This window comes from Paralichthys olivaceus, chromosome 18 (genome assembly GCF_024713975.1).
Source record: "Paralichthys olivaceus isolate ysfri-2021 chromosome 18, ASM2471397v2, whole genome shotgun sequence".
In the NCBI taxonomy this organism is placed as follows: domain Eukaryota; kingdom Metazoa; phylum Chordata; class Actinopteri; order Pleuronectiformes; family Paralichthyidae; genus Paralichthys; species Paralichthys olivaceus.
The window spans coordinates 5,652,635-5,663,159 of NC_091110.1; the positions used below are offsets into that span (position 1 = coordinate 5,652,635).

The 10,525-nt window shown below is 38.5% G+C and overlaps 1 protein-coding gene across 2 annotated transcripts; it reads left to right on the forward strand.

Annotated features, from left to right (window-relative positions):
• Positions 1 to 9,844, forward strand: trappc13 (trafficking protein particle complex subunit 13). Of its 2 annotated transcripts, XM_069513598.1 has the most exons (13): positions 1 to 144; positions 1,388 to 1,456; positions 3,508 to 3,607; positions 3,694 to 3,778; positions 3,875 to 4,002; positions 4,635 to 4,707; positions 5,041 to 5,085; positions 5,503 to 5,520; positions 8,422 to 8,555; positions 8,646 to 8,844; positions 8,947 to 9,047; positions 9,322 to 9,469; positions 9,550 to 9,844. In XM_069513598.1, exons 1-13 carry the CDS (start codon positions 99 to 101, stop codon positions 9,655 to 9,657), a joined length of 1,254 nt encoding a protein of 417 aa, XP_069369699.1. In that variant the 5' UTR covers positions 1 to 98; the 3' UTR covers positions 9,658 to 9,844. The 2 variants fall into 2 exon arrangements, with proteins under 2 accessions (XP_069369699.1, XP_069369700.1); XM_069513599.1 differs by lacking the exon at positions 5,503 to 5,520.
• The last annotated feature ends 681 nt before the right edge of the window (positions 9,845 to 10,525 follow it).

Sequence of the window (10,525 nt, forward strand, 5' to 3'; positions counted from 1 at the left end):
AAATCTACAGACGAAGAAAACACTGCTTCCTGTCGGGCTAAACTGCAGCTAGCATCAGTAGCTAACTTCTCCCCGATAAGACAGTCCCCTCTGTTAAAATGGATGTAAACCAAGCTAAACAGGAACACCTACTCGCATTAAAAGGTATTTCAGAGTCATAACAACAGTGTAGAGATTGTATGAAGTTGTTTCAGGGCTGAAATACATGAGTTAATGTTTCACTGTAGCAGGTTGTTGTTATTTGTTGTTGCTGTTAGCTGCTAACAGAGCTAACAGGGTCAAACGTTTACATTTCAGAATGTACCTTTAAGTCGGTTTGTGGTACACGTGTCTTTGAATAGTATTTGTCTCGTCCTTGTCCATCATGATCCAGGAGCTAGATCATAATGTCCGCAGGGATGACACATCATGTGTCAGGCTGTCAAATGTTTTTTTACAGCCTGACACTGTCACCGGATCCTCATTTGTAAATGTGGGACCATGTGGAGTAATCGATTAGTCAATTGAAAAGATTAATCAGCAAACATGAATCAGTCTTTGGGGTTTGGATATTCTGTCTTCTCCGTGTCTCGTGTGATAATGTTCTGCTTCTCTGCTTCATGCCTTTGTGAGCTGATTTTCCATCCTCGGACTAAAAGAATATTAAATATGTCACCTTTGCATCTGTGAACTTGTGACAGACATTTTTATTATTTTCTGACATTTGCTTGACTGAACAATTACTTTGTTCATCATAAGATTACTGTCTTTAATTGATTGTAATAACTTAACAACAATTTGATACTAAGCCTACAACACAGACAGACAATCTAAAATTAGTTTTTAATAGTTTACACAGTTGTTGGGAATAATATAGTATAGTGTAATATAATAAAGTGTGTATCTATAAATACAAATGTTATATCCACACGACATACATTTCTCAGTGTACCTAAGATGATGATGCTTTACAGCTTTAAAGCTGCAACAGGTCGTTATTATATTATACATTTTTAGAAATCTGTAATTTTTCAATTAAGTGAAAATTAACTGACAAGTTCTCTTTTTATTTTTTAAGCAGAAATGCTACTTTTTAATGTGAAACTAAATATTGTCGGATTTTGCAAATATGCTTGAACAAAAAATAATGTTATCATTTACTGTTTTTTACAAACTATTACGAAACAAAAACAATGAGTGTATTAAAGGTTCAGTGTGTAAAATTTAGGTGAAAAAGATTTTTAGAAATGTAATATAAAATTGGCACTTGGTTGCTTCCTGTTAATGACACCAGGATGTGCTCATGAAGTGGGAGAGATTACTGTCACTGATAATACTGTAATACAAATGTGTGACTACAAATCATGGCAACTTACTAACTTGCCATTGTCACTTATTTCCTTCACAGTGATGCGGTTGACAAAACCAACGCTCTTCACAAACTTGCCAGTGACGTGTGAGGATCGAGATCTGCCAGGTGAGAGATAGCATGGTAGCAAACACAAAGGAAATGTAAGGCTTTGAGAATAGCCATGAAATCATATAAAGATACGACCACAACATCTACAGAGTTACGCTATCTAAAGAAATGAAATAGCCAGTGAGTCATTATGAGATGCAGCATTACGCTCCTGAGACTTTGTTGTGAACGCATCTGAGTGTAGAATGTGTGAAAGACAGACTCCGGAGAAACTTTGGAGTGTTAACATCCTTCGAAGTTCATGTCTGTAAACGGCTTATGTTTCTGTCGACGTTTGAGAATGTATTTGGTTTATGATGGCAAACCAGTTTCCCCCCTCAGGATCATTAAAGTTAATCCTATCCCTATTCCTGTCCTGCCCTGTCTTTAAAATATTATTGAAGGGGTCTTCAGAGAATGCTGTAAAAGTTTTTTTTAAAGCTCATGAAATGTTATGTTAAACGCAGTGTGTACACAAGCATGTTAAAGCAAAACAGACATAAAATTTTAGTCTATTCCATGTAAGTTTTGTATTTCATTACTTGTAGAATTTGCTTTAGACCTTGTGTACATCTGCAATATAGATTCTTATAGATGGAGTATTTGTATTTGACTCTGGTGGAGCACAGCACAGAGCAATGTGGTCTCTGCACCGTTAACTGAGCTCCACATGAACCATCACTCAAACTGTCACTTCCAGGTAGCATTGCTATTTATATTAGTTGAGATCAGTTCCTTGAAGAGCATAAAGATAAATTGGTTGAATTGGACATTAGAATCATAAAGTCCTAGTTCTTGTCATGTTAAACTCCTGCATCAATTACAGACTCACTCATGTTGATGTTATTGTTGTTATTAATATAAGAGCTTCATCTAGTCTTAATGGTGTCATCATAGTATTATTATTAGTATTATTAGTATGAGTCAGTGAAATGGTTCAAAGCATTTGGTGTCAACCTGTTGAACTGAACCCAATAAAAGCGCTTCTGCTGTGGAACCTGATCTTTTAACGTCTTTCCTCCGTCTCTTTGATCCACCCAGCAGGATGCAAAACACTTTCATAAAACTTAATTTACCCTGTGAAAAAAACAAGTGTACATCGCATTCATGTATCCTCAGAGTCTGCAGGCTGGGCAAAATGTTTAGACGTACTTGTGCTGAATTTGATTGTGTCATTTAAAGGGAGAAATTCAATTGTCGTAGTTAAGAACTTGACAAAAGCCGTTAGTGTTATTTAAATGCACACTGATATTTTTAATGTTGTACTTGATGCATGCAGAGTTATTGTGAGGTGGGAAGGGAATGTAAGAGTTGAATGTGTAAGGTTATGTAATGTGTAGGTACTACATTTACAGTAAGCATGTCTATAATCAGGGAAAACAAGCAATTCAATTTTATTTGTATAGCGCAAAATCATAATAAACATTGTTTCAAGGTGCTTTAGATGGTAAAGATCGGGACCATACAATTCTAAAATAACCGTACGTGTCAGGAACAGGGTAACGCAAACTCAGTGCGGCGTACATCAGGTGCATTTTGGGTCGGGTTCAGACCGAAAACCCAGAAAGCCTCTCAGGTTCGGGCCGGGCTCAGTTAGTTTTCTCTCAGGCCCGGACAGATTCCAAAGTAAGAATGCGACCTCAGCCGCACTAGTAGGGATGCACAGATTGAACTTTGTCAGATTGATAATAACTCATATTCAGATTCAATCCCTCTTCTTTATGTGTAAAATCTCTAAACATCACAGAGTGAAAGGGATTTTTATGTGAAGTAACATGAGGCTATGAACTGCTGTGGCATCTTCATGTCATGGCCTCCAACCCATCAGCTTCAGAGGTCAGGTATGTCTTGTCCCCTGGAGTTTTGCAAAATCGTCTAGATTTTTAGAATTGTAATTAAAGACAGAAAACGTGTATGGACACTGTCTGTTGGTTAAATCTGTGATGCGGGTGTTTTCCTCTGGTTCAGATGTTATTGACTGTGACATCTTTCCATCAGCTGCTCTTGGTAGAGTGAGATGTCTGACATGTTACAAACTTGACACGTGCTTAATATTTTTTTCTCTACAGGAGATTTGTTCGGTCAGCTTATGAGAGAGGACCCCTCCACCATCAAAGGAGCAGAGACGTTAATGCTCGGAGAGATGCTCACATTACCACAGAACTTTGGGTAATTCAAAAATGTGAAGTTCTTTTGATCAAGCAAGCTTTAGATCTGATTGTGATTTGACTTTAACACATCTTTGCATTACACAGAAATATTTTCCTCGGTGAGACTTTCTCCAGTTACATCAGTGTGCACAATGACAGCAACCAAGTTGTGAAGGACATTCTTGTGAAGGTAGTGTTAAAAGATAACATGGATTATACACTTTTCACCTCTTTTACACGTTATTGTCATGTGATGCAACATGCGATGTCATATGATCATTCACAGGCCGACCTACAGACCAGCTCACAGAGACTCAACCTCTCTGCGTCAAACTCTGCCGTAGCCGAGCTCAAACCTGAATGCTGCATCGATGATGTCATCCATCACGAAGTCAAAGAAATCGGAACACACATGTGAGTAATATTTATTATTTCAACCCTTTTCCAAAACTGTCATCCGAGCAAATGTTAGGCTAAATTCTAGTTCTAGTTCATGTTACCATTTGTCTCATGTAAGTTAAAACAGGATCAACGATACAGTGAATGTTGGACAAAATGGACGGGGCAGCTCAGATATAAGAGCGCTGTCATAGAAAATGTGAAGTAGGATAAAGAAACAAATCATAGAGCTCAATATAAATCACATCATAATTCTGTATCGTCAATATATATTGTATATAGGAACGCTGTTATTGAAGCTTCATATGGATTCAACTCGACAACGACATTGTGGAAAGTCATTGAGACTGTGGGAGACTCTTTCCTTTTCTTTGGCTCAACACGTCCTCTCGTGAATCTTGCGGAGGATCTCCTGCTGTATTCTTACACGGGCTCATTTGGAAATCTGTCGTTTTTACCTGGGGGCTGGCTGGAGTAACTGTGGAGAGAGTTCTTAGCTTCTCTCTGGGATAATTGTGTTCTCACGTACAGCCCCTCTGGTGACTGTTTGGAGATTACCCAGATGTATTATCAGTGTATGTCTAAAACCAGCTTTAGTTGTGTATGTTGCTATTCTAATCGTTTATTTCCTTTGTCTCAATGTCCAGCTTAGTCTGTGCAGTCAGTTACACGACACAATATGGGGAGAAGCTCTATTTTCGGAAGTTCTTCAAATTCCAGGTAAGTAATATTTGAGCGTTCTCATTAGACGACAGTGTTAAACTCGCTTGGAAGCTTGAGGAGGCCTGAGAAATGTCACAGGTCTACAACAGAGCAAATGCCATTACCATGTGTGCCGTGCAGTTGGTTTATTTCAGTCTTCAGCCCTCAGTTTGTGAACAGGTTGCAGCCCGTGCCATTTTAAGAAAGGCCGACGGATTTCCATTTCTAACCTAAAGATTAAGATTCAGATTGAAACATATTTGCATGGAAATCATTCCTTTTTTCCCCCTGCGAATGGAGACACAGTGTGAGAAAACGACAACATTCAGTCTCCAATCTATTTTCAATCAGGTTTTGAAGCCGCTGGATGTGAAGACAAAGTTCTACAACGCGGAGGTAAGTCCGCCGCTTTGAGCAGCAGCAGCAGGATAATGGAAGAGATAGAAAGTGCTGCTGCATATCTTTCAACACGTCGTTCTGCAAATAGAAGAACTGTATTGTATGACATGCAAGTTCTTATGGGGCATGTGTAACATGCTTCAGATCATATTTCATGGGAAACATTCTATATGCTAATAGAGGGAGTTAGTGTGACGGGTCTCATGGAAAACCCTGACACCTTCAGAAAAAGTCGATTCAACAGAAATCCGATTCAACACCTGGAGATGAAGGGTTTTCCTGCTAGATGTTTTTTGCTTTTTCTCATTTTCATACCAGTAGCTTTTTATATTAGTCTGCAAATATTCATTGTCATCATCGTTGGCATGTAACTTCATTTGTTTATTGTGTCTTGTATTTTATTTTCTCCATTAGAGTGACCTCAGTTCTGTGGTAATTGTTTCTTCTGTTCTCATGGCTCAACGTTAATGTCTCTTAATCCTTTTGGTGCAACAGACTTGTTGTGTCTTTCTGGGCCCAACAGAAAGGAGCAAAGTGGAAAAATGGAAAGTGATTCATCAGCGTTGAACAATTCGCTCGACTTTTAAAGCTAAACAAATTGTCTTGATTGAGTCCTCGACATGAGCTTTCCATTATTGTCCTTTTGCCCTTTCTTTGGACGCTAATGCTTTCCTGCAAACTCATCCTACACAGGGCTTGGACTTCTTAATTCAAGTTTGTGGTGTCAAATTGTGGTGGGTGGGAACTGGATTGATTATACAATTTATCTTTATTGAGGGAGATGATCAGTTTTCCTCTACGATTGTTGACATTCTCTTTTCATTAAGATTGAAATGATTATATTACAGACGTGAATGATGTTTCTCAAATGCTCATCTTTAACTTTCGTATTGAAGTTTACAATGTTATCAAACACTACAGTCTGATTGTCAGTGGTTATAAAACCTTACCTTACTTTTCTTCATCCGCTGATTAATTATTCAATCATTTCTAGTTAACGGAGTGACTATATTTGATGATAGTGTTTGTCATAAAATGGGAGGTTTCAGGTTTTGGTTGGAATTGCTTTGCATGAAACGGAGACGCTCAGCGCCGTGATTTAACATTAACCTCATTCAGAATGGTTCATGGTCAGTTCTTCTTTTTTGAATTGCAGGCATGAACTAATCTCTGCTTCTCTTTCATTGGATCTCCCTGTATAGTAGAGGTTGCACAATAAATGTGACGGCTGTAAACATCACTGAGTCTTACTCGCCTACGGCATCAACTAGTTGCCTACAATAAAACAGGAATGATGATCACACAGGCCCCATGTCAAGTCATGGAAGGGGCTTGATTTGATTTTTTTTCCCTCGACAACCATGTCAGTACCAATCATGTCAGTAAAGGTTCAAAACCTTTTGAATGGTAATTGTAGTTACATTATAATTCATACTAATACTAAATAATAATGTTTTATTGAGTTTTTTGACATATTTGAAAGAAGAATCCACAACCATATATTAAAGAAAACAAAATATACAATTGGTTAATCTCACTATCTTCATATCAGATCTACTAGAATATGTTAAATGCCTGTTTTATATACAACCACACAATATAATATACCATTTCTCTATAACAACAGTAAAAGTATTAGCCTAATAATGTATTTAAAGTATCGAAAGATAGAATTATCATATACAGAGTGGCCCTTTTTAATGTTGTGTGTATTATATTACTGGATAATATTTATCTGTGCTTTAATATTGCAATCCATCTTTTTTTCTTAGTTATTCATTATCTGTTTCAGTTTCATTCAGTTCCTCTAAGAGTCTCAGATGCAGACAACGCGGCTGCTTTGATTTACGTGAGTGGTTCAAAGCCCACAACTAGTTGATGCTTGAGAGAACACACTGAAAGACTTGTCGATCGGTTCAGATCAGTCATTGTGCAACCACTACTGAACAATCTGCTGCCCAACACTTGCACTAACTCTGTCCTCAAAGGTCCACTGAGCAAACGTCATAGAATTAAGTTTATCTAATCAATGTTTATATGTTTGATGTTGTCTTCCGGTATTTACATGTTAACTCTCCCATCACCTCAAGTGTAGCTTAAAGGAGAGGTTCGCATTTTTCTCACGTCAATTTCTCACATGGTCGTATTTCCATTAAAAGAGTTAAGCTCTCTGTCATGATTCGTCCTGTTCATGCTGCCTATGAGAAGATGGTGTGATCAGTGGTAGACAAGAATAAATCATATGTTCATATTTGGTTCATTTTGAAAGTGTAGCAGGTCAGAACATCAGTTGAGCTGGTGTTTCTTTCATTGTGGTGCAGGGTGCGTTTGTGTTCACCCCAATAAACGACATGCGTCAGAAGACCTCCTTCCAGTGTGGTTCGAGTGATCAGATCTCAAGTGTGTCCTCAGAGGGTCCTGGGTATATTCACATCTGTACTCAGAGCTTAGTCGATATTCTAGATGTGACCAGTTGAGAACTGACGTACTTAGTGCTAACCGCTTCTGATCTGATCACAGGATGGATATTAATATCTGGTCTGAACAGGGTCAAAAGCTCACAGACCTTTTTTTTATGCTATAAGACACTGTTAGCAGTTTAAACTGCAATCCAATATTTCTGTTTCCTGGTACAGTTTAGATGTTAAGCTGCTGTAGAGGAATAGTGATGCACATCATCCTTGTGTTGTGTATATCAGTCTGCAGAAGCTTCACTTTGTTACCTGCCAAGGAGGATATGTTTCCAGTCCACTTGTCTGTTTGTTTCTAAACTAGATGACACATAATTACAGGATGTATTACCACCATTACTTGGTGGTAATAAAAATGGATTACATTTTGCTGTGGATTCAGCGGAGGGGACAGATCCAGGATATTTTTTTGCCTTCTGTAACATTGTGAGAAAGGACATAGTTCACTGATATTTATGAATGTGTGGAATTTGGTTCCGATACAATTAAATAGCAGGTAATCTGTTTTCATAAGGGGACAGTTGACCTTGGCAGAGGTATGAGCTCTACTGAGTTCTATTCTAGTTTGAACATGAGAATGCAATGAAAGGAAAGTGTCTCTTTATAGCCAGGAGGATAATTACAGTGACAAATAACTCTCTAAATGAACATATGAGAATGTGACTATTGTTTTAAGACTGTCTTGAAAAATATGTGAACCTATCTTTTAAGGCAGTAGGATTTGACACAAGCCTAACCCCTCTTTGTAATCCTAATACATAAGATTAAGGCGTTGCTCAGTTCGCCTTGGAGATTATGCAGTTGTGCTTATTTGGGAGCGAAGCAGCACATTTTGGTTTGACACCTGTCGTCTCTGCTCCAGACAGATGAAGTGTTCCTGGAGGCTCAGATCCAGAACATCACCACCTCACCCATGTTCATGGAGAAGGTCTCTCTAGAGCCCTCCATGATGTACAACGTCACAGAGCTCAACATTGTCTCATCTGGAGATCTGGGGTAAAAGCACCATACTGATGTAGAATGGGGTGAATACATTCATTTTTTAGCTTTAACACAGGCTCTCGTCTGTAACGTTTCCCCTCCCAGAGAGTCCACGTTCGGCAAAATGTCCTACCTGCAGCCCATGGACACACGGCAGTACCTGTACTGCTTGAAGCCAAAGCCGGAGTATGCGGAGAAGGCCGGCGTCATCAAGGGTGTGACGGTGATAGGCAAGCTGGACATAGTGTGGAAGACCAATCTCGGGGAGAGGGGGAGGTTACAGACCAGTCAGCTACAAAGAATGGTATCAGGATTCTGTCTCGGTGTGGAGGTGCAGCTTAAATCGAATAATCTCACTTTTTAAAAGTTCATTTTCACGATGTTCTTCTCCTTGTGTGTCCTCCAGGCTCCAGGGTATGGAGATATCAGGCTTTCTCTAGAGATGATTCCTGACACTGTCAACCTTGAAGAGCCTTTTGATATTATCTGTAAAATCACCAACTGCAGGTAACAATCCCACAGCCCAGTAAACTGTTGTAACACCTGAGAGCATGGACCGTGGTCCGAACAGGTTTATATCTTTTTAGCATTGTTCCAGTTAGTTTTGTCATTAGTTTTAACATTACAGTTTAGGTAGGTGACTAAAAATGTTTGAATGACATACTGCAAACAAACCAAAACAAGGCAGCCCCTGAGACAACCTTCAGTCGTGTCAAATGAATGTGGTGATTACATTTTGAACAGACTGGTTATGATAAAGGAACTCTAAAATCTGTTGTAGTGAAAGAACCATGGACCTGGAGCTGGAAATGTGTAACACCAGGTCGATCCACTGGTGCGGTGTATCAGGGCGTCAGCTGGGAAAACTTAGTCCTGCTGCCTTCCTCTCTCTGCCCCTCACACTCCTCTCGTCTGTGCAGGGTCTGCAGGTATGAGCTGAGCTTTTTAGAAAAGCAACCTAATATCGTTGCTGCTTATTAACGTCACATTTTACACCTCTCTGTTTCAGAGTATTTCTGGACTGAGGCTGACGGATACATTTCTGAAGAGGACGTACGAATACGATGACATTGCACAAGTGTGTGTGGTCTGCCCGTATACGAGCAACGAGTGCTAGAAGTTTTAAATACTTTTTTTTTTTTTTTTTTGCATTTTAGATATTGAGTGGACCAACTGTGAAATTCTGGATTTCACTCTTTTTTTGCAACCTAAGTGGATAATGCTGAATTTTAAAATGAATTGTGAATAAAATAATAATTATGTAAATGTGCATACATGTTAATAAAATCTCTGTAATCTTTAAATTCCTATTGCTTTCAAAAACCTTTGTCATGGTCTACTGTGGTTTTTATGCGTCTGCACCAGCGACAGCCAGCGGCCGGAGGTATAATGTTTTTGGGTTGTAAAGAAAATCCTTTCAAATTTGCCACAAATGTTCACTTAGACTCATGAATTAGCTTATTTGATTTGGATGGTCAAAGGTCAAGGTGAATGTAACCTCATGAGTCTGAGAGAATTGCATGATGGAGGCGTACAGCCGCCGTGCTGTATTTCTAGTTGTCTTTAAAATGCTTAAGAGATAGAAAGTAAGACTTTATCTCACTGTGTTAAATGGAAACTACAGATTGTACTGCGAATACCAGTTTTTCTTTAAATGTGTTAAAATGTCAATTATGACTGTTTTCAATGTTCAACTGCCAAAAATCAGTTTGCTCCAATGTTTCAGTTTAATTACAATCAGGATGCTCCATAGAAAACAAGCCATTGTCTATTATTATAATTACTTATTTCTGTTAACAAGTAATAATAGTAATAATGTTTTATCTGAAGTGTCTCAGCTTCTCTTATGTCATGACCATAGACTGTATGGTCATGACTTATTGCAGCTGATGATCCTAAAGACAACTTTAAAAAATGTCCTGCAATTCAAATGTTGGGATGATTATATTAATATACTATCTACATTACATAAGATTGAGATGTTG